General features: G+C 39.5%; 1 protein-coding gene across 1 annotated transcript in view; it reads right to left on the bottom strand.

Moving 5' to 3' along the window:
* Window positions 1-24,771, bottom strand: part of LOC126203037 (putative ATPase N2B) — a 118,669-nt gene that overhangs the window by 9,351 nt on the left and 84,547 nt on the right. Inside the window, exons 5-6 of the mRNA XM_049937274.1 lie at window positions 24,145-24,285; window positions 6,929-7,051 (exon numbers count right to left, since the gene is read on the bottom strand). Of these exons, the coding sequence (XP_049793231.1) occupies window positions 6,929-7,051; window positions 24,145-24,285 (264 nt within the window). The remainder of the gene's footprint in view (window positions 1-6,928; window positions 7,052-24,144; window positions 24,286-24,771) is intronic.

Consider the following 24,771-nt stretch of genomic DNA (forward strand, 5'->3'; position numbering starts at 1 on the left):
GCTTAGTGATGAAGCGACTTTCCCGTGGTGAAAGTAAACAAACAGTGTTGGAATTTGCAGCATACAGAACTCACCTGCATACACTGAACATGTAAGAGATTAACCGAAAATCAATGTGTTTGTGTGGTATTCCACTCATCTGTTTAAGGCCCATTCTTCTCCGATGGTCACAGTTAACAGTCAGCAATATCTTCTTATATTACAAAACTGGTTGTTTCCCTATCCGCATACAATAGGAATCCGAGTATCAGTGTCATATGGGTTGTGTCACTGGTGGAGGATAAATGGAAGATCTGTACTCGACACTTGAGAGATAGGTAAATGTGTGCCCCAAGTTTCATAGTTGTCTGTCTTACAGAGTGTTTGTTTGTGTGTGTGTGTGAGCACGCGAAAAATTTGCAGTACCACTTTCTGCATTTACTACAACTTAGAAATAAAGATTGAACCTTCCGTCATTACACTTGGCAAGAGTTTATTTAAGGCAACAAGTTTTCATTACACATTTCAGCGAAGCACAGTATTAAGTCTGAGCCAGTTTTGATCTGGGACATATAAAACAAGAGCTCAGTCACCATTTTTCATCACAATGGGTACAATGAACAATAGACTGTATTTTGTGTGCATTTCAATCTGTACATGTGAATGATCACATGAGCCCCACTGAAACAGATGACATTAAACAATTGGTCATCTTAAACCTGTATGTACGTCTCCACATCTACTCTACATGACACTGTACAGTGCACGGCAGAGAGTACTACATACTAATATCACCGATTTTCTGTTCTGTTCCACTCGAGCATTGAGTGAAAAAAAAAATGAACATGTACATGCCTCTGTACATTCTCTAATCTCTCTTATCATATTCTCATAGTCCCTGCAAAAAATATACATTGATGGCAGTATAATAGTCAAACAATCTTCTTTGAATACAGGTTCTCTAAATCTAACCAAAATGTGTTAGGAAAAGTATATACGTAGTCTTCATTCCACGGATTCTCATTTAAGCTCCCTGCGCATTTCAGTTACACTTTTGTTTGGACAATACCAACCTGTTATGATCTTAGCAGCATACCTCAGAATTCGTTTGATGTCTATAATAATGACTACTTGATAAGGGCTCCAACTACTGGAACAATGCTCTACAAGGAGATGCACTAGTGTCTTGTGTGTTATTTCCTTTGCATTTTCTTAGTGCCCTTGCAACATGATTGTCCTATTTTATATTGTTTCTTAGTGTTAACTCTAAATATTTGTAAGTTGTAATACATTCAAGATATTTGCCACTATTTGGATATTGTTGGGTTCTCTCTCCTTGCATTTAACCACACTTAACACTTTTGCTGCCATGCAGGCTTATGCGACTGTTGTCTTTCCAGGCAAAAAAATTTGTCTGTAATCATGTACTGAATATGTTCTAATGTTATGAAGCGCACCCCAAATGTATGAAAGCTCAAAATGCTTCAAAAGAGGACTTAAACTGCGAGGTAGCTGGTGTCCTCATGGCCCAGAAATGTAACCAGCTTCACAGAGGTTATTATTGCAAGCCATGAGGACACTGGCTACCTCACTTTCTTACAGGGTGTGATACAGAAACAGGGTGTAAATTATAAGAAAATGCATCCAATTGACTGTTAGTTATTAGGTGTATGTGATAACCAGTACACAAAAATAGGAACAAAAATTGTTTTTCTTACAATTTGTGTGTTTTTGAAAAACAGGAAATGCAAACAAATTCATGACTTTCCTTACAGATTGTGGTTGTTTTTGTTACAAGTTTCTGTGCTTCTTTTATCTCTTGAAATCTTCAAGTAGCAACTACTGCACCTCTTCCAGATTTTTCTATTTCGCTTGTCTCTCTGTATGCTCTCTACTATGGTATGGCTCCTGAAACTTATAGAAAGTTGATTGGGAGTTGGTGTATCGATGTTGTTCTCTAAGAGGCTCACGATTATTTCCTCCCTAAAATTCTTTATAGGAATATTTGTCTTGGTAAATATTTTGTACAAAATGTGAGCATTTAGTACTGCTGTGTTCAACATAATTTCAAATGCCACTTTATAGTACTATCTTATTGTTTTCCTCAGTGGTGAAAATTAACTTGACATCTGTCCTGACACACTGATTCCATGCACTGCCGCATTATAACCCAAAATGGCAGCAGGCTTTAATATTTCCTCACTGGTTTTTCTTGCTTTTCTTCCCAGTGGTTCGCATTTTGATGCCATGCTTCGTAGTGAGAGACATCACAATTCTTTTATCTCGCCATTTTGCTACTACAATTCCATCAGACTCTCTTCCAATGAGTTTGCCTTTTCTTATTTGTGACGTTGTGATGGTGGGGGGCAAATGCTTACTATTTCTTCTCAGAGTACCTACAATGTTGTTATTTCTATCCAGCAAATACCTAGCTAATGACATGCTTGTGTAATAACTGTCAGTAACAACAGTGCATCCCTTATCTATTTATTTTGCAATTAAGTCTAAAACTACTTTTTCTGCAAGATTTTTACTGACATTGTACAGCCATCCTAAGTAAAGAATCATTCTCGGCATATAACCAGTTTGGTTACAAAGTTTGAATATCTTGATTCCATACCTATGGGTCTTGCTGGGATGAAATAAAAGTCATCTGCGAAAGGGCATCATTGACTCATCCACTGCTAGTATCTCTCCCAGTTCATATTGCAAGCAAAATTTACTCTGCATAGTATCAAGGAGTTTTCAGATCTTGAATATACAATCACTTTTACCAACAGTTGTGCTGTCCTCAAAATGGATGAACCTCAACAGCAGTTGAAATCAGTTACAGGACATAGTTCTAGCGACTGGATTGTCCCTGTAAAGAACACTTGTACACCCTGTAAAGAACACTCGTTAATGTGTGGGTAGTGAAGTTGCTCCATGGAACTTGCGCATCTCATCAGTGTTTGTCTCCTTCCAAGCTGTAGCCCTTGCTTTACTGTGGGGCTGAGCAGTAGACAAGAACTGTACAGCATTTCTGCTTGTTTCAGTAATAATTAACTCTATAATATTGTCACCGATGATAGTTCTGAAGACTTGTATAGGTTTCAGATCCTTCAGATTCTTGGGGTAATGTGGGTCTTTAGATTCAAAGGTTTCCATACTTTTGAACTGGTCACTTTGGACCAGTTTTCATTTTCACTTCCTTCTAGAAATTGAGGAGAAATAAATAGTGTAATGGATGGCTCATTACTTTCTTCCAGTTCCTGGTCACTTTCCTTCTCAGGCACCAATTGTTGCTTGGGTGAGGATGTTTCATTGAGTGCGTTGTCTTCATTGTCACTCAAATCACAAACATTAGATAACTCACCATAATGGGCATTGAGAATTTTTAACAGCTCTTCCTCTGTCAAGATATCAGACTTATCTTTCCATCTCTATTTACCAGTAGAGGGACCAGGGCTTGTATCTCCACCACACTTCGTCCGTGGCCTACCATTAGGCTGTGCCATTTACTGTACAACAGAAAGCAAAGTAATAGAGTCAAAATGTTTTTGGTGTTAAGCAAGTGATTACAGAAAAAGTCATAATGTGCCAAATAGCTACCTAAGATATTCTTCAGTTTCTTATTCCAACACTTACAATCACTCTACCACATGGTTACGTAAGACTATTTCTGAACAATTAAAACTAAACTACGAAAACAACGTATGAAAACAATATCACGTGAAGGGCACGGTTTCACAAATAAATTAATCTGCGATCTAGCAGCCACTGCACATGCTATTACAATGTTACTCCCTTAAGACCATAGAAAAGGCAGATGTGGGTTTCCTGCAGGGCCAGCCTGTCCCAGAGTTGATTGAATGCATCTGCAGCTGAGAGAGCCGATGACCTTGTGGCCTATGAGAAACCCACTTCTGAGGCTACCGGCGCCCTCATGGCAGCAAAACTGTTAATGGAAGCTGCCACGCTTTGCCAACTGCAGATTTTGTCCAAGTATTTCTGCATTTCCTTGTAATTATCCAAAAACAATTCTTTCCTCCAGACAACAGCTATATCAGTGAATAATCTTTTATTGACGCTGATCCTATAAGAGAAACCACTTTATCTATATACAGAAGATTAGAAGCTCCATCACACTTTTGTGGCCACATCCAATATTACTTTCGTTTCTGTACAACTTTTGCATAACATACTGGGTTCTATTGTCTGATATTCATCAAGCCAATCATATCACTCCGAAAACACTCTGTAAAACTATATAACGGTTAGTACTCGACGATGTGGTACAGTGTCAAAAGCACTTGGAAAACTAGGAAGACAGAATCTACCCATTCACCTGAATTTGTCTGAAAGATGCCGTGAGTGTGTAAAGCAAGCGCGTTTTTCTTTCTTTTTGTTTTTTTCCTGCATCAGTGCTGATTATTTGAGGGTAGCTTGTTTTTCTCCAGAAACATCATAATGTTTGAGCTCAGAATATGTGCAAGTGTTTCATTCAAGGTTTGTGAGTTCTTTAAAAATCACTTAATTTTAATTTTCTGTTTGCCAATTTTCATTGCCAGTACCTGCCTGTGTTCTTTTGATGACAGTTTGGGTGTCAGACTGTGGAAATCAGAGGATGCTGAACATCACTACAAATGTAAATAGTCTTCACAGGCCGCCAGATCACGTTGTGCAAATTCCACAATATTTCCACGAGCAACTGTCCGACATCTTCAGGTGGTTCAACCTTGCTGGTGGCTACTGAAGAGTCATATCACTACAAATGTTTACACAGATCTGACCTGATATGTTTGCCTGGGCATGTATGCCTCTGCAGTTGAATTGGAGCTTGTGGATGATGAAACTGAACAGGTGTATTTACAAGTACTTTAGCAGGTGGTCACAGCAAATACTTACTTAAACAGGCACAGTGTATGGTGTAAGTTTTTCAGGTAAATCACAGTTATGTACTTATCTAAAAAAAATGGGATACTATTACAAAGCCAAAAAGGTGCATACAAAGTTTATTGAACTTTATCACAGCAAGATCTGTTTGCAGAAAGTTAATCACAAAGGTCATCATAAACAACACAAGAAAAAAGCGGCATCCTCCAAACTAGTAGAAAAATGACAAAAATTGGCATATTCAAAATGAATGCACAAATGTATTGTTGGTGTTTCTGGTGATGTACAGGTGCTCAAGCGCACTGACAAATGCAGGTACTAGTGCTGACACTAGCAACCTCAGATTGCGTAGAAGTGTTGTCTGTCTAAGTAAGGTTTTTAAGGACTGAAACAAAAGATGTAGTGAATGTGGGAGGCTGCATGAAATTGTAGATCTTCTTGACCTCACCATAAGGGATGTTTTAATTTCCTGTATCTTCCTTTCTTCAAGAAAGACACTTCGGTCCCTGCTCCAGACAGAGTGATCTCCAGAGCAATTTAGACACTTCAAAGGAAAGGAGCAACCAAATCTGTCACAAGCAGCCATGCCACATGTGGCTTCACCCTTACATTAAGGTGGTGTGCCCACAGCACTGGCATCAAAACAGCACACTGGTTTGGGGGCATAGGGCCACAGACATAGGAAAAGGAAACTTGCCTTGATATGCTCTAACAGTTTTGTGCTGTTGAAGGTAAGGATGAAGGAGTAGGATTTTATCAGATCCTCATTCATCCTTTTCAATATTCTTTGCACATTAATGATCCCTTCTTGAGCACACTCATCTTTCAATTCCTACGTGGAATGTCGACTGGATCTTTACATGACACAACACCTTTGCTGTAACACAAGGTGTTGTGGAGCTCTGTTACTGTGGCATATTCCCCAGGGCATTTAGCTTTCCAGAGGTTTGTCTCTTCTTGGGTACTAGCAGTTTCAACCAACACTGTTCCATTACACAACTATTTGACTGATTTCAATGTACCTGTGATGCACTGTAAACCCTTTTCAATATAAGAAGCTGAAACCTTAAAGCTGTCCTCCTTGTGTTTGACCATCAAGAATACATTCTGACCAGGAGCATGCATTCTGTTACTAATGAATGAAGCACTCTGTGTAAGTCCCGAGGTTGATCACTAACAACTGTTCCCTTTCAACACCTATGTTTCTCAGTGTTGCGCAGCACATCTTGAGACTGAGCTTTTTTTTAAAGAGGTTTTTACCACCCATCTGGACAGTCAAGACAAGATCCCCAGTCACTGGGACACACAACGTTCTACCACTGCATCCCATTGTGGTCGCTGAAGCATGCCCGGCACTTATGGTGACTGACAGAACTGCCGGTGCTTACAGCTCAGGAACTCCTGGACTGCCAAGCCCACACCCAGCAAAAAAATGCTGAGCCTCTGATGGTGCACAAATGTAGTAAATAGAAACTGCTGCCAAACAAAGAAACTGTAGTTTCCAAAATAAAAATTATTAGAAACAATTACCAAACAGAACCAAAACAAGTGAAGGGATCCTGGAAATCAGGAGGCAGTTCACTTGAAATACACAAAACACAGACATGGCACTTCAGGCTGTTGAGTTTCTTGGATGATTCAGATGTTTCACAGGACTCATAATATTGTATGTATGTTGTTATGATAATAATGACAATGCTATAGACTTCACTATGTGTTATTAACTTGAAGGGCTTCACACACTGTCAATCTTTCTGCTATACTTGAAATTTAATGTGACTTCTTATCAACACTAGTCAGTCCTAGGGCTCCTTTATAGATTTGCTGAATGAATCACCTTCAGTTCACAAGAACCAAAGGCAAACCATTTCTATAAGAACTGTAACTAGCAAAGCACTGAAATGTTCAATTCAGCCTTCCCATCTTCTGCTTTAGCCTTCTTTTGTTTTAAAATGTTAATATGAATTGTGATGTTACAAACAGTATGAATTCAAGTCAATAACACAGTTCATGTATGTATACAAAAGTATCTAATAATATTACAAAATTATGATTTTGGACATTTTAAACTTACTGATCCAACTTGTATGTTGAGATCATCCATCAGTGCACGATTCTCATCCAACATCTGATCAACGGACTGCTCAGTCAAGAACAATTGTCGATGAGGTACATCTGAAGAAACCACTACACGCACCTGAAATACATTAGAAATAATAAATTTAACTTTTTTTTTAACAACTATGCTAAGATACAATGGTTGCAAGGTACAGTTTACAAATAAAGAGTATTTGCAGCTGTGAATATTTAAGTAACTCCTGTCACATATTTACGCTGCATGTATGCAGAAATTCCTGCAACTGAGTAAGGAGTCAATTGAGTGCTTGAATAGGGCTCAACTGTATCAACAGAATGTAATGCAAACAATTACATCATATTATCTTACCTACAGGACAATATTATGAAAAAGCAAATTATATATAAAGGACTAGAATTTGACAAGCTTCTGCCCATGAACAGGGCTGCTCATACATGGGGAACTATCCTTCTAAAACAAAAACAGGTGGATAAATAGAAATTTAAAGTCAACGATGAATGAAAAAAATGTGTGGGGCTGTGTTACCAACATGGTAACCATTTTGGAAGATCCATCTCATAATTTTTAGATGGAAAGAGGACCAGGTGATTTAAAAGTTGTTGGCGTTAACACAAGTCATACATACTGAGATTGCTGTGATAACACGAGAGAGAAGCACTCATTTTTGCAGAGGATTTCAACCAACGCCAGAGAGATCACCCATTACCCCAAGTGTCGTGGTGAAACTTCTCTCGAAATTACATGAAACTGACTGTCACGGAAATACAGAAAGCTTGAAGACAAAAAACACCTAAGAAGGGAGCAACATCAACTGCTGCTCTAGCATCATTCTATAATAAGGGGCCACAGTGCAGTAATCACATCATCTTGCAGAAAACCAGGATCAGCTGCACATCAGTCATGAAATTCTGACCATGTAATGCACACCCTTACAAAACGAAAATATTATAACATTTCACTAAAGGTGTTCGTGATTGGCAGCTGTTTGCAGAATGAGCGACAAACAAGCTGGATGAAAACATTCATTGCCTCTACAGTATACTCTTTGCAGATAAAGCTAATCTCTATGTGTACAGAGAGATAAATAAACAGATTCACATATACTGGTCAAATGTCAGACCTCAATGGATGCATCCACCAAAGGTAGTTGCACATCAAAAGTGATTTTTTGGGGTGAACTACAGGGCACTTATAGTATAGAGGCCTTCTTCATTCAGGCTATACTAACAGCAGCTCATTATTTGTAGTTGTTAAAGATGAGCTACCATTGTTGCTGTCTGAGGATGAGACATTTTCAACTCACTTTCAGCAAGATGGTGCCCAACCTCTTTACACGTGGGTTGAATGGGTATACACAGATACCCATTTTTCCCAGAGATGGATAGGTTATAGAAGATCAGTGGAGTGGTTGCTACATTCCACAGATGTAAGTGATTAGATTTCTATCTGTGGTGACATTTGTCGGCAATCGTGTATGCAGTGGAAATCAGAAATCTTGTACATCTCAAGGAGCTGACTGTTGGTGTTTGCACTTGTGCTTGTACCATTATTGGCATTAAGTCCATGAGGAATGGGTGGCATTCATTTGAAGCTGTGTGAAAGTAGTAAAGTACTTAAGTAGCACTTGGTATCTGTAGTTCTAAGTGACGGTTTTCTTTGAAAAATATCAGTGTTGTCAAGTAAATACACACATTAAAAAAAGATTAGCATCATCCCGGTTCACAGAACTCCTGAAGATGGACGTTGACTGTGGGTATTGTACCACAAACACAGTCCTTTGACTTTTTCAGAGATGTCACTAAACCCGCCAAAGATGCAAACAACCATGCATGAGCAGCGCCTATTAGACGGAGGGGGTCCAACAGCCCATAACTTCCAGTCATTCCACCAAGGGCTACTATTGAAGTGGATGACCGCTACCTATGGATTATGGCTCAGAGGAATCCTGACAGCAACACCACCATGTTGAATAATAAATACTTTTTGTGCAGCTACAGGACGTTGTGTTACGACTCAAACTGTGTGCAATAGGCTGCATGATACGCAATTGCACTCCTGACATCCATGGCGAGGTCCATCTTCGCAATCACAACACCATGCAGCGCGGTACAGATTGGCCCAACAACATGCCGAATGGGCCGCTCAGGATTGGCATAACGTTCTCTTCACCGATGAGCATTGCATATTCTTTCAGCCACACAATCATCGGAGATGTGTTTGGAGGCACCTGGTCAGGCTGAATGCCTTAGACACAAACATTGTCCAGTGAGTGCAGCAAGGTGGAGGTTCCCTGTTGTTTTGGGGTGGTATTATGTGGGGCTGAAGTACGCCGCTGGTAGCCATGGCAGGCGCTGTAACAGCTGTATCATACGTAAATGGCATCCTCCGACTGATAGTGCAACCATATCGGCAGCATACTGATAGGCATTCATTTTCATGGAAGACAATTCGTGCCCCTATCATGCACATCTTGTGAATGACTTCCTTCAGGATAACAACATCGCTCGACGAGAGTGGCCAGCATGTTCTCCAGGCATGAACCCTATCAAACATGCCTGGGATAAACTGAAAAGAGCTGTTTATGGATGACGTGACCCACCAACCACTCTGAGGCATCTACGCCGAATCACATGCGAGGAGTAGGACAATATGGACCAACAGTGCCTTGATGAACTTACGAATAGTATGCCACGATGAATACTGGTATGCATCAATGCAAGAGGACATGCTACTGGGTATTAGAGGTACTGGTTTGTACAGCAATTTGGACCACCACCTCTGAAGGTCTCCCTGTATGGTGGTACAACATGCAATGTGTGGTTTACATGAGCAATAAAAAAGGCAGAAATGATGTTTTGTTGATCTCTATTCCAATTTTCTGTACAGGTTATGGCACTCTCAGAACCGAGGTGACGCAAAACATTTTTTGACGTGTGTATTAGGCTTCAAACAGGAGACAAACTATTTAGCACAAATAAGGAGGCAACAACTTTTTCAAAGTAGTAGGTGCCTTTCTAATTTACTTGATTAAATTTAGTTGCCATAAACATGAATAGCATCAGGCAATATAGTACAATTTTTTCTTAATACAATATGTGTGTTAAATTTCTATGAACTGCTTGTCTTGTGTTAATATTTACCTTGACTCTTTCCACATTCCTTAAGGTTCTTTTCCTTTTTTTTGGATGCACAGAACATAATGGGCAAATGAAAGACTAACTTAATTTATGAAGTTGTTGATCTTAGTACCTGACAGCAATACCAAGTAAAACATGTCAACGCATTTGCTTTTAAGGAATTCAATTACTTAATTAACTTTTGTCAGTTCTGGTTTAAGTAACATAGCATATTTTTACAAACTACGCATTAAACAAAGGTTTGATTTACAACTATAAATACAAGACAATTTAGAAATTAAAACCTATTTTCAATTAAATTCCTAACATGTCCATTTTCAATTAAATTCCAAACATGCCAATTTTCAAACAGGTTTTGTTAAAATGCTAACAGAATAAGTGACAAGTAATTCAGAAATGATTCTTTCCATCTTTAGGTAGGTTACAGTTATTTGATCAATGTTTTCAACTCCAGTCAAGTGAGTCCAAAGAAGAATCAATGGTTTCTAGTGAAGTTGTAGCACCAGATGTACAATTTTACATTACATTTTTTAGCTCACTTGTGCACTTGAATTTGCGCTTGAAATATGTGCCATTCTTTGTAGAACTTGCATGATATGTCACTAAAATATTCCAAAACTGCCAACATTTTACCTTTGGCTTAAAAATTGTACAAATGTGAAAACAGGACTGAGGAAGGACAGAATCCAGGGATTTATAATGCAACTACTGTCCAAATATGTATGTCATTGTATGATGTAAGCCACATGCACTTATGCACAAAACTGACTTTAGCTCTAAGTGCATGAGTACCACAACCTTTTTCTTTTGACTGCTATAAAACATAGTTGTCAAAATATTTGACTGTAAAATTCTTTTTTTCATGATTTGATTTCCTGTCTCGAGTCCTGATTACTACAGTTTATCTTATGCACTACCTGTTTCAGGAGATAGTTTCAGTATCCAAGTGCCTTTTTTTATTAAATTGTGATAACTTAAATATGATCTTTGTTCTGTGTGTTAACATCTATATTGTTCTGGAAATTTCCTCTAATGCAAATTTATAATTATTTACACTTCTTGTTTTACTGATCCAGTGTCTGTAAGAAAAGAAGAAAAAAATTTCTACACTTTTGCACTATAATGATGCAGTCAGTTGGACATAGCAATCATCATATTTAATTCAGCATAATGTCGTAAATACTCAAAATGAGAATTATTTTCTCAAATGCAAGCTAAATTAAACCAAGTCCTGATCACTAATAGCAAATATTTTTGTGTTAAAATGCACCATCATTACATTCTGTCACTTATCAGATCATCATAATGTGTACTCATTACTGTCTCATTTCATTATGATCAACAGCTTTTAATATTGGTCACAATGTGGAAAACAACTGCACATTAAGCTGCAAGAGACAGCAAATATAGCTGGTTGCACCTTCTTTGTGCAGAGTAGTGAAAATAATGTCTTCTTGTATGATGAAGCTAAAGATTCTTCTGAACTGAAAATGAAAATGTATTGTGTCATCATTCAATGATTTGGAAACATGCTACTAACAATGAAAAAGATAGATAGCTTCTCATCATAAAGACGACACACTGCGTTGCAGACAGGCACAACAAAGAGACTGTTACACATTAAGCTTCCGCACAAAGACTTCATCAGAAAAGAAAAACGTAAAAAGGTAACCCCGCCCCCCCCCCCCCTCTCCCTCTCTCTCTCTCTCTCTCTCTCTCTCTCTCTCTCTCTCTCTCTCTCTCTCTCTCACACACACACACACACACACACACACTATCTTTGGCTGCCAAGGACAGGCTGACACTGAAACACATCAGACAGGTGCAACAATCCTTAGTGGAGAAGGGAAGGTGGGGGGGATAGCAGGGTATGGGTGGGGGAATAGGAAACAAAAAAGGCAAACAAGTTTACATGGTGCAGTGTCAGGAGGGAGGGAGGGAGGGACAGGAAGGGGGGGGGGAGCTGAAAGAAGAGGAGCAGAGAAGAGGAAACGATTGGCAAGTGCATTGGCAGAGAGCAGTGCACAATGAGAATGAGGGGGCATGATTTGGGAGGAAGTGATAGAGCACAGGGTGGAAACAGTTGGGTGGAGGGTGCGGCTACAGTAAGTTACCATAGGTTGAGGCTGAGATGATTTCAGGAGCAGAGAATGTGTTGTAAGGATAACTCCCACACACACAGTCCAGAAAGCTGGTGGAGAAGGAGAGGATACAAATGGCCTGGGTTGTGAAGCAGCCATTGAAATCAAGTATGTTATGTCCAGTTGTATGTTGTGAAACAGGATGGTCCACTTTGCTCTTGACTGCAGTTTGGCACTGGCCATTCATCCTGGATGATAGCTCATTAGTAGTTAAACCAATTTAAAAAACTGAGCAAAGATTACAGCACAGCTGATAATCGACATAACTGCTTGCACATGTGGCCCAGCCTCTGAAGGGATAAGATACGCCTGAGACAGAACAGGAATAGGAAGTGCTGTGTGGGTGGATTGGGCAGGTCTTGCACCCGGGTCTTCCATGTGGACATGATCCTGTGGCAAGTGACTAGGACTGGGAGTGGCATAGGGATAGACTAGGATCTTGTGGAGGATGGGCGAGTGATGGAACACCACTTTAGGAGGGACGGGAAGCATCTTGGGTGGTATGTCCTTCATCACAGGGCATGAAGATAGATAATCAAAGCCCTGAAGAAGGATGTGCTTCAATTTTTCTCGTTCAGGGAAGTACTGGGTTATGAGGAAGGGCTCCTTTGTATCTGGTTCTTGATGGTGGTGGGAGGAATTGGGGTGTCTGGGAATATGGCATAAGAAATCTGGGGGATAGTATCTATCTATGAAGGCCTCTATGATACTTTCAGCGTAGTGGACAAAGGAGCTACCATCATTGCAAATACACTGTTCTCTGGTGGCTAGACTGTACGGGAGGGATTTTCTAGTATGAGAGGGATGGTAACTGTCGAACTGCAAGTACTGTTGGTAGTTGGTGGGTTTAATGAGAACAGAGGTGTGGCTGGAGCCCACAGAGAGGTGGTCAACATCCAGGGAGGTGGCACACTGTGTTGTGAAGGACTAAGTGATGTGGGTGGGAGAGAAGGTGGTTGGTGAGGTTGTGAAGGGATGAGGATAGGGTGTCCTGGTCCTGCATCCAGATCGCGAAGAAACTGTCAATGAACCTGAACCACCTCAGAGGTTTGGGGTATTGGGAGGCTCAGATGGTTTCTTCTAGATGGCCCATAAACAGGTTGGCATAGGAGAAGGCCATATGGGTGCCCATGGCTGTGCCTCAGGCTTGTTTGTATACCTTCCCCTCAAAGGAGAAGCAGTTGTGTATTAGGATGTAGCTAGTAAAGTATAAGGAATAAGGTCTTGGGTTTGGAGTCTTACGGATGTTGGGAGAAGTGGTGTTCAATAGTGGCAAGACCATGGGCATGAGGGATGTTGGAATATAGGAAAGTGACATCAACAGTGACAAGTAGGGATCCTCGGGGTAAAGAAGTGGGAGAGTTGGTGAAGCAAGTGGTTGGTATCTTTGAACTGGGAGGCTAGATTCTGGGCAATGGGTTGGAAGTGTTGGTCAATGAGGGATGAAATTCTTTCAGTGGAAACACAATAACCATTTATAATGGGGCATACAGGATTGTTGGTCTGTGGATTTTGGAGAGCAGGCTGGGTGTACAGGATGTGATGAGGCGAGGAAGGAAATGGATTAGGGGAGAGGTTCTTGGAAGGGACTACAGTTTTAAGCAAGGATTGGAGGTTATTTTAGAATCCTGAGATGGAATCAATCTGGCAGAGTTTATAGATGGAGGTGTCACACAATTGGCAGAGGCTTTCTGCCAGATAGTCACTGTAATTCATAACAACAGTGGTGGAACCTTAGTTAGCAGGTAAGTGGAAGTGTTTTGTGGCTGTATATAGCTGTCCTTTCTTCTGCTGAAAGGTTAGAGTTCTTGGGATGGAATCTGGGTAAGGCTGGCGAGACCAAACAGAAGGTAAAGAATTCCCAGAAGATGACTAGGCATAGGTTAATCAGGTGGATGGGGAGAGATCCACAGCTGAATGGTGGTATGAACTAGGGTTCAGTGTTGGGATTAAGTTGGATTTGGTTGGAAGTATCAGTGGCAAAGAAGTGTCTCTCCAGTGCAGGGATCAAGAGAAGGAGAGCAGGTCTTTAACGAATTCAGCATGGTTAAATTTTGGTTTAGGGCTGAATAGGACGAGGAGGAACAATGTGGTTTCCTTCCGCACCCAATCTCCACAACATCCTAGTGTATCCCTATGACACTCCCAATCCCAACCACTTGCTACAGGTGTCATGTCCCTGTGGAAAGGCTAGGTGCAAGACTGCCAAATCCACCCCCAAAGCACTTCCTATTCCAGTCCTGTCACAGGCTTATAGGCCAGACCACCTGTGAAAGCAGCCATGTCATACAACAGTTCTGCTGCTATCATTCCTCAAGCATTTTATATTTGTATGGCCATCAACCAGCTGTCAACTGGGATGAATGACCACTGTTGAACTGTGTTCAAGAGCATAATGGGATATCCCATTGCACAACATGCAGCTGAACATAACATGCTTAATTTCAATGGCTGCTTCAGAAGCCGGGCCATCTGGATGCTTCCCTCCACCACCAGCTTTTCTGAACTGCACAAATAGAGTTATCCTTACAACAAATTCTCCACTCTTGAAATCGTCCCGGCTTCAACCTGCATTAACTCACTGTCCATGCACCCTCCACCCCTCGGTTTCCACCTCCTCTGTCTTACCACGTCCACTGGCCTCATGTCCCCTCATGCTCATTGTGCACTGCTCTCTGCCAATGCACCCACCAATCCTTTTCCCCCTTCTCTGCTCCTCCTCTTTCTGCTCTCTTTTTTTCCTTTCCCTCCCTCCCCCACAACCTCATGATGCTGCACCAGGTAGACTTGTCTGCCACCTCCAGTTCTTGCACACTTCACCAGGCAAAGTTTCAGTCTGGCCTGAGCAGCCAGAGATAGTGGTCATGTGTGTGTAAGATTTGCTTGCTTATGTGATTATGTGCACTTTTTGTTTTCGGATGAAGTTTTTGCCCAAAAGCTTGCATTATAACAGACTTTTAATTGAGCCTGTCTGCAACTCAACGTGTCATCTTTGGGATGAGTAGCAATCTATCCTTTCTATAACTGTTGATATTCCAACCTGGACTTTTCACTGTATGAAACATGCTACTAAATTAGTTTCACTCTATGAGAATATTAAACATTCACAAAGGTGGAAACATCTTGCAAGAGAAGTTGCAAGACTGAGGATGAATAATGACCACATTGAATGTCTGAATGGATCAGTAAAAGAAAAATTGACAGTTCTTCTGCGTTATAAAATAGATAGAAATGTAAAGTTATTGCCATTAATTATTACAAAGTTTACAGGTAGATGTTTTAAGAACAAGCAAATACTGTGTACTTTGACTACAATAGCATTACTTGGATCATGAAGTTAACAATTCTTATAAGCCTCCCCCCCTCCCCCCCAGAAAACAAAGGACAGTAGTTAAGGATTTTGCCATAGTATCTCATCACCATGTCCATCCTGTATCATTCACCGAATAAAACAATATCTGAATGAAAAATTTTACTATTTTTGGAAATATTCTTTAAATCAAACATCAGATGGGGACATTGCATGTGACTTAAAAATGTAGATCTGGTGAATTCCTGTTGAGCTGTATTAGAGTTTCCATACTTGTGATTAGAGAGTATTTGTATGACCTAAAAAAAGTTCCATTTCCAATTCCGAATCACTCCTTCAGCATAACTGAAGTAAGCAGCTATTTAAGGAGAAACTATTTGGGTCTCTAGCATTGAACAGACGGACTTACAATGAAATGCCATTGTCTGCATCAAAAATCTCGTAAAAGGGTGGGTAGTGAATAAGGTGAACTGTATATAGCGGTATACAGCCAGTTATGCTTAAACCTGCCGAATGCCACATACATAATTCCACAAAATTACAGGAATGCAACCATATCAAATAAGTCACATCTCCTGACATCTTTGGCTAAGAAGCATCATCCACCTACTGCACCTAAGACTGACAGTGTAGCTTTCTCATCCAACTAATAAAAATGTCACCCACACTATTTTGTATATTGATACACACCACGATGGTCACATAAATGGGCAGTGGAGGATTATAGTACTGCCACACCTTCTATGATGGGCATTGTGTCACATTCTGATTTATAAGCACTGTGCATTAATGAAAGGGGTACTGTACCACTGTCTTTGAGAGCTGCCTGTTTCAGGTGCCAGATTTCTCATTTTAACATCTAACTACTAGGGCGGGGTTTGAGCAGCCCACACAAGATTTTTTTATGTAATTTATACTGTTGGCGCACTACAGATCCACCAATTTAGGTATTCTCAGTGGGCTGCAGAGGCTTATGATAGGTAGACGTGTGCCGCGCTCTTGCAACAGTAAGTATCTGTTTTACATTACTGGGGTTTCTGTAGACCCCAAGTGTGCTTTTCTGTAGCATTTACTTACAACATGCTAATACAGTAATTTGCTTATATTCTAGTATATTTACAACAATGGCTCACTTTATCTCTGATGAGGATATTTTATGACTGTTAGATGAAGGCACTGACTCAGAAAGTGAAAATAACACAAAAGAAGAAGAAGAAGAAGAAGAAGGACTTGACATTAGTGATCATGATTCAATACACAGTTAAGACCTTTCTGGATCAGAGATCGAGAAAAGTGAAGAGGAAGAAGAAGAAAGCCTAAGGAACTATTTTTATGGTAAGAACAGATACAAATGAAGTAAATCTGCCCCACATTCATCTTGTATACTACAGCACAATACTATGTGAAAGAGATTGAAATGATCTGCTGTTTGTAACAGTAAAATGTCGCCAGTAGAGAGTTGGAAACTTTTATTTATTGGTGATGTGATTGGGACTAGCATCCACTATACCAACAAAAAACTTGAGGACAAATATTAAACTCCATTATTACAGCCATACTATGCTAAAAACAGTGACTGCTGTGAGTTGAGAACTTACCTTCGATTGCTTGCGTTTATTTCAATATTCAAGTCAAACCACAAAGATATTAGATTGCTAATGGCACCTGATTTTACTGGTAGAGATATTTTTCGAGGTGTAATGGGAATAAAAAGAATTTTATTCATTTATTTCAATGTAACATTTGATGACATCAGTACATGCAAAGAAAGAAAATCTACAGATAACACTGGCCTCGATAAAAGAAATTTTTGAAACTTTTAATAGCAACTGTGGTGTGAACTATCCTTGTTCAGAATATTTATGTTTTGATGAAATATTGGTAAAATTTTGAGGAAGATGCTCATTCAGAATGTTTATCAAAAGTAAACTTGGAAACTATGGCCTGAAAATGCATTGTATTTGTAATGCGAAGACCCATTACTTGTATAATGCATTCATATACTCTGGAAAACCATTTACCCACAGAAATACCCTTTTCGCAGTGCCAACACAGGATGTGCTAAAGCTTGCAGAGTAGTTTTATGGAACTAATAGAAATATAACTGGAGATAGTTTGTTTATATCTGTTGAGTTAGTAAATGAATAAGTGAACCAAAGACTAACATACGTATGCATTGTATGAAAAACAAACGGGAAATTCTTCTTGAGTTTTTGCCTGATAAAAGAGAACACACTGAATTAAAACATCTTTTGGATCTGTATGAGGCAAGACCTTGGTGTCATTCATTCCAAAGAAGTATAAAAGAGTAGTTTTCTATGCATCACAATGTGTCTACAAATCAAAAATTGAAGAAACCCGTAATTACATAATTTTACAATAACACTAAAGGAGTAGTTGACATTTTAGATTTGAAATCCTCAAATTATACTTGTTAATGTAGAACAAGAAATGGCCGAACACAATTTTTGCTGCTATACTGAATATTTCTCTTGCTAACAGATGTTCTTTGGGTCAGTTCTAATCCAAATAAAAATCAGTAATAGAGAATACATAAAGTCCATTTCAATGGGTCTTGTAAAGATACATGTTTGCAGCAGATTAGAAAATAACCCAAATTTGGCCAAAGATATACAGGATATAATGTGCAACTTGGCTCGCAGAGAACAAACTTTATCAACGCCTAATGCAGATGAGCCCGGTACTAGTAATTCTCAGAAGCGAATGTTTTACATTTGCCTGAGGTTGAAAGATAAAAAGAGCTCTCCAATATGTAAAACTTGAAAATAATTTATTTTGTAAGCCTCACACAAAGACAATCAATTATTGTTTGTCCTGCGAACCCAAAGAAAATGAATGATTTTGTAGGCTCTTAATAATGTACTGTCATTTTTTCCATACTAGTAATATTTTTGTTTTACAATTTTAATTTCATTTTATGTTCCTATCTTGTTAAAAAAAAAACCAAAGACTTTAATTACAAGTTAATTACGGAGTTGATTTTTTTGTCACTTTATCTAAGCAAGAAAATAAAAAACCGGAAACAAGCTTTTGTAAATGATCTAAAATTTCTGTTAAGACTGGTTATTGTAAGCACAATAAACACTTTAAATATGTTACATTTTATTACGTAAATATATAAATACATAAGTTAATTCCAATTATTATTTATAAACATACCTAAAATCTGTTGGGGTACTTCTAGATCCTAAATGCAAGCATATGTTACTAAAAACAGCACCTGTATTTAAAACGTTAAGTAAGTTAAAATCACTGCCACAATTAAGTAAATTGTTCACCAGTCAAATTTTGATGGCTTCCTTCATCACCGGGTCCTTTAAGTATCATGAAGACATTATAATCCTCATGTTTTCATAGCCCATGGAGTGGCCAGTCTCTATGTAGTGCTCAGCCACTGCTTATTTGCAACATGTGTAGCAGTGATGCTCCAAGCAACATTAGTGAATGGTTCTCATGTCATCTGCACATCAAACAAAAATCTGTACTGGTAGGTGATCTAGTATATGCCTGCATTATACAGTATTAGGTCAATCTTTACAAAGCCAATGAGAGTGGCTGGGCAAAAGATAATCTTCACTTTCTACTTAGAAAATTTCTGATCTACTCCAGAAGAAATATCCCCTACTTACAGGAAAGCCATGGATTTGAACCTTTCCTCTCCAACCTCTTGGTTCCCAGGGCATTCACTTTCGGTCTGAACTGCAGAGTCTTCCATTTTTGTGGAGTACACTCCCATTATCTCCAAATGCTATTTTTAATTGTTCAAAATATTCAAAAAGGTGGTTGTCTGTAATGGTACACACTATGTGGACAATTGTATTGATGACACCAGCTGGAAAAATGGAAATGATCATATAGTGTCAGTGGTCGGGAGTTCCCAGTCAAGTAGTTTGGCCACCAAGTGGAAGTCATATTGACTGCGATGCCACATTGGGCGACTTGCGAGTTGACAATGGGGATGAAATGATGATGAAGACAGCACAACACCCAGTCCCTGAGGGGAGAAAATCTCCCACCCCAGCCAGGAATCGAACCCGGGCCCCTGTGCGAGGCATTTCAACGTGCTGACCATTCAGCTAATGGGGCAGACAAGACACCAGCTGTCTGTGGTGGATGGTAATAAACTGTCTGCCTGCAGGTATAAAATTGAGTGTTTTGGCTTGTGGTATGTTCAGTGACACAGAGCACTGCATTCTTGAGGCAAAGCTGTGTAAGTGGCACTCATTTCCTATCACATGCTTTTTAATGGCTCGGCTTCAGTTAGCCAGCAGTTCACCCACTTGTCCTCATGTGGGCAAGTAGTTGCTGAATATGATCCAACAGGTGAGTACCCTTTCCACATGGCAAGGAAACATGGCGGTTAGCTGTGTCTCAATGGAGCAGAAGGTGCGGTGATGAAAGGAAGTGTATAGCACCTTTACTGTAACTTTGTAGCAAATGCGAATATGTGCACAGATGAGTGAGATACCCATGGCCTTAACACGCCACACAGGCAGCTGTGTTATTAGGCACAGAAGTTGTATGCAATTACTTCCATCAACCTACTCTCTCACACACAAGCTCAGTGAAGATTGGGCAGATTGACTATACATTTGTAACACTGAAGAGTAAATGTCCCAAATGTGCTGTCAGTTTTCTGACACACTAAAACAGTCAAAAAAGGGAGGTTTCATTCTTTTCCATCTGAATGTGAACTGATATTTTAATGGATGTAATTAAGATGGTAAAAGAATTCATGAAGTTCATCCTCACAATGGGGCCACACCACAAATTTATCATCCACATACCTCAAAAAAATATCAGTAGAAATTTTAAAAGTCCAGCGCCTTTTCCTCAAAGTCCTTGATAAACAAACTCGCCAACAAAGTTGAATAATGAATATTCTGAGGTAAGGACATGCTAAAATAAAGTTATAATCTGTGTACCAAAATGTTTTGCACATTATATTTTCCAATGAATGATTAAGACTCTATGAGGAAGACTTTGGTAACAATGATATGACATCAAAATTGACCAATCAGTCTGAACTGTTGAGCCTGAGAGTCTTCAGTCTGTTAATAAATTCAGTTCAGTTCCATATGTGGTGAGGGCACTTCTGAACAACAGATGTCTACAACAAGGCTAAGAGCTTGGCAATGAAATATTTCAGAGACTCAGTCAGTATTGCTTGCTTTTGAGCAAGGGCACATCCTTCTTGCACAACATTAGTTAACCATATAACCTCAGTGCAGCTGCATCATGAATTTTTAATATATTCACTACTTCTTGATGGAATGAGGAAGCATTCAAGAGAAAAGACATCTTGAGACTACGTGGTTAGTGGGGTACTTACTTATCAATCTGGTTATATGTGCAATCATCCAGCAGACTTTTCATTTTAGCATCATAGATGTCATGTGGTATTAAAACAGTCTTTGTATGGGAGATCAACCCAACATCCATCTGCTACAGCCTGACAAGTCAGTGATTGCTGGACAGCACACTATATGGCAGTGGGCAGTATACCATGAAAATGTCAAGATTTTAACATCCACATCATCCTTCTGAAAGTTGATGATTAAGAAAGCCTTCAAAATATCTCTGACTAATGACTTACCAAATTGCAATGGTGGTTCTAAGTAAGGTGAAATGTGAATCCAGCACTTGAAACAGTGAGCTCCCAAAGACAGCAGTATAATGGCCCTGTTGTTAACGTCCAGTATTTGCAAATCAGAACCTGTGACATGTTCTCTGCTATAGATAGTATGCCAGTGATATCCATCTCAGCTGCTGAAGGGAAATTTCTGCAGCTGTGGTGGTCTGTACCCACATGTTCAAGAGTGCAAGTTATTTGTTTATTAGACAAGTGGGAGGGCTGCAACAACAGTCCTACATCTCTAAATATGGCTCCATGGTTCCAAGCTGAAATATCACCAGAGGAACACTTACTGGATATGACTGCAGGAACTTAATTTCATAGAACAAGCATGAAAACATGAAGATTCTCACATAAGTAATTGTTTGCAGCGTGCGAAAAATACAAAACAGAAATGTCCATTACAAAACAGAAAAATCAATTCTCTTATCAGACAGATCACCTGTAGATATTCTTTCCACTGTAAAGCTTTTAAAGCAGACACAGCAAATGAACAAGACATACATCAATGTTATAAAAATTCTAATTTATAAAAGGCTCAGAAAGTGATGTACATGAATTAGCAACCAACACAATTGATCAGCTACACAGAATTGCTAATAATAAAAATCTCTTCACTGAGCTTCCACCATTTTACATGTACATAACCATTGTTCCTGGGTAAGCGTCCATGAGGTCACATGAATACAAAGCTAGCAAGCAGTACCAGGTAAACATCATCTACTTGACATAACTGAAGCAACAAAAGTTGTTCATGTAAGAGCTTTCCTCTTACATTTAAATTGTATTCACACATCTAGGTACACTCCGCAGTTCACAATCAGGCATACACATAGCATACACCATTCTATCTGTAGTTTAATTAATTAATGTCTACACAGCTAGCAATCTATCGGGGGAAAGAGTAACAACCAAACAACATTGAAGGTCAGTAGTCACAAAGTTTTCATTATCGCCCTGAAAAAATAAAGTGGCACAATTATTTTTTTTTGTTTGCAGGTATGTGTCTCCAATCCTTGGCACATGTGGAAATCCTTGCATAAGGTTACCATAGCAAGCCGCTAGAGGAGCCAAAGAAAAATGTTGCATCTCACTGGTAAAGTGAAGTTTCATAAAGTAATTCGCTTTCTGTGTTTGAAGAGGAACAATGTTGGAACAATCAACGCTGAGTTGGTGAAGTATATGGTGACAATGCGTCACTGTATGACACAATGGTTAAGTGGCATAGGCATTTTCAGTGTGGTCAGACAAGTCTGAATGTTGAATAATGAACTGGTAGATAACTTCTCTGTGTAGAACTGTGAATTATAAGAGAAGTGGAGTTCCTCAGGCTTGAAGGGCAGAATATCACATTTGAGGCAATAGTGAAAAAAGTGAAAGTCCATCATAGATCAGTTTTCAGTGCCTCACTCAACATTTAAAAAATAACAAACACTGAATCTCTGACTGTTTTCACCTATTCCAGAAGTTCAGCAATCCAAGGAAGCAGCAGGAATGTTGTACATTTGTTTTTGAAGAGGGTCTGTCTTAAGCAAAACTCAATTTTTCATTTTCTTTTAATGTTTTTTGCAGAAGATTCATTATCATCAGTTGGTTTTTTATTATTTTTCTATAACACAGGAAAAATGCTCTTTCCTACTTGTACACACACAAATTTGTGTTTTGAAGACAGTATTTACATGTTTAAAAACAAAAAGTTTTGTATATATACTTTGATACAATATGCTGTGGTTTTCCTGGATTTTTATGTTGTCTTGTTTCATAGTTAATCATGTAAAACCTACTGTTGAACAGTTATAAATTTTACAACTGGCAATGTTATGGTTATGCCTGCCATTAACTAATTTTATGTGGAAGATGGTGTGTGTGTGTGTGTGTGTGTGTGTGTGTGTGTGTGTGTGTGTGTGTGTGTTTGCAATGTGATTCACTTACTTTTTATGGTTTACCCATTATCTTCACTGTGAAGGCCTGTACTAAGTAACTTCCAAAGTAACTGTTTACAAAGTACAGAAACAAGATAACCATAGCAATCCCAGTTGTACTGCCATACAACTGCAGTTTAGATTTCTTTGTCAGTGTGATGACTATTGACCTAACAGTAACCATGAATAAACACAGAAAGTCTGTACTGCAAATACACTTCACTCTATCACAGAAAAAGAAGACCAAATGCTCAGTTAATAATACAACTTTCCTCTGCTGTTTTGTGTCACATATTAACTTCGACTGCAGTATATGCTGCAGTTTTATGGCCACATGATTTTTGATTGCTTATCTGATTCCCTGCTTACTACTAGAGTCCTACTGACATCCAGTGCAACATACAATTCGAAAAAAGACTTGCAAGAGAACAAATTAGCAAAATGGTTCAAATGGCTCTGAGCACTATGGGACTCAACATCTGAGGTCATAAGTCCCCTAGAACTTAGAACTACTTAAACCTAACTAACCTAAGGACATCACACACACCCATGCCCAAGGCAGGATTCGAACCTGCGACCGCAGCAGTCCCGCGGTTCCGGACTGCAGCGCCAGAACCGCATGGCCACCGCGGCCGGCAACAAATTAGCAGGAATGCAATAAATTTTATAGATATCACATTTCCTGCTTGGTAGATATGAATGTTCTCATCCAGATTTGCAGAAACATTAAAGCTATTCAGGAATCAAATTCCTAAAAATTGCATTTTCAGCTTATTCCTGTAGTGCAACTCTTTGGAATAGAAAGGTAATGGAAAGCACTGTAGTCCCTACACCAATAGATATTTGTAATCAAATATTAAACTGTTACTAGCATAATCCTAACCCCACAAAAATACCGACCACTTGCCACACACAGTTTGTAAAGTCATAAAACCAGTTACATATTTTACTGAGATGTAAACTGTGAGAGACACATTTCTTTGAAATCACCTCCACTTGAAATGACCTTGTGCCAGAATACTTTACCCTGTTGTCATACAACGTGTCTATCAAGGTTATGAATCGACGCGCGGGAGACTTCTGCTTGAGAGTCAGCTGGGGGACGTCACGGATCAGAACAGTATGGAAGACACGGGAAATCTGCAAGTAATCACTCGCACCCAGAGGCTGTAAGGCAAAAACACACAGCAGTAAAAGTATGGTTCTCAGCATACAACATTGTTTATTTTAAGTAACAAAAAGTAACAGCAATTACTCAAACAAAATATCAGGAACCACTCAACCATTGTTCTACTGCTCCATATTTGTCATCCACAACCACACCCACAAGAGCACACGTGGGAGGGAGGGAGGGAGGGGGGGAGGGAGGGAGGGAGGGGGGAGGGAGGGAGGGAGGGAGGGAGGGAGGGGGGAGGGAGGGAGGGAGGGAGGGAGGGTGTGTAGAGAGAGAAAGAGAGAGAGAGAGATTGATTTTATTTACTCTCCCAATTCTACAGGGGTTGAGCAACTCTCTGGGACTGATTTCATATGGTTAACATGGAGGTCATTGCTCCTCCTGAGGAAAAAACTGCTTCTCTCAGTCACCTTACAACAGCATTAGCATGTAGCTCCATAAGTGAGTGACTATGCACTCTGAAGACAAACTTAAACTTG

This window comes from Schistocerca nitens, chromosome 9 (assembly GCF_023898315.1).
Source record: "Schistocerca nitens isolate TAMUIC-IGC-003100 chromosome 9, iqSchNite1.1, whole genome shotgun sequence".
Classification (NCBI taxonomy): Eukaryota; Metazoa; Arthropoda; class Insecta; order Orthoptera; family Acrididae; genus Schistocerca; species Schistocerca nitens.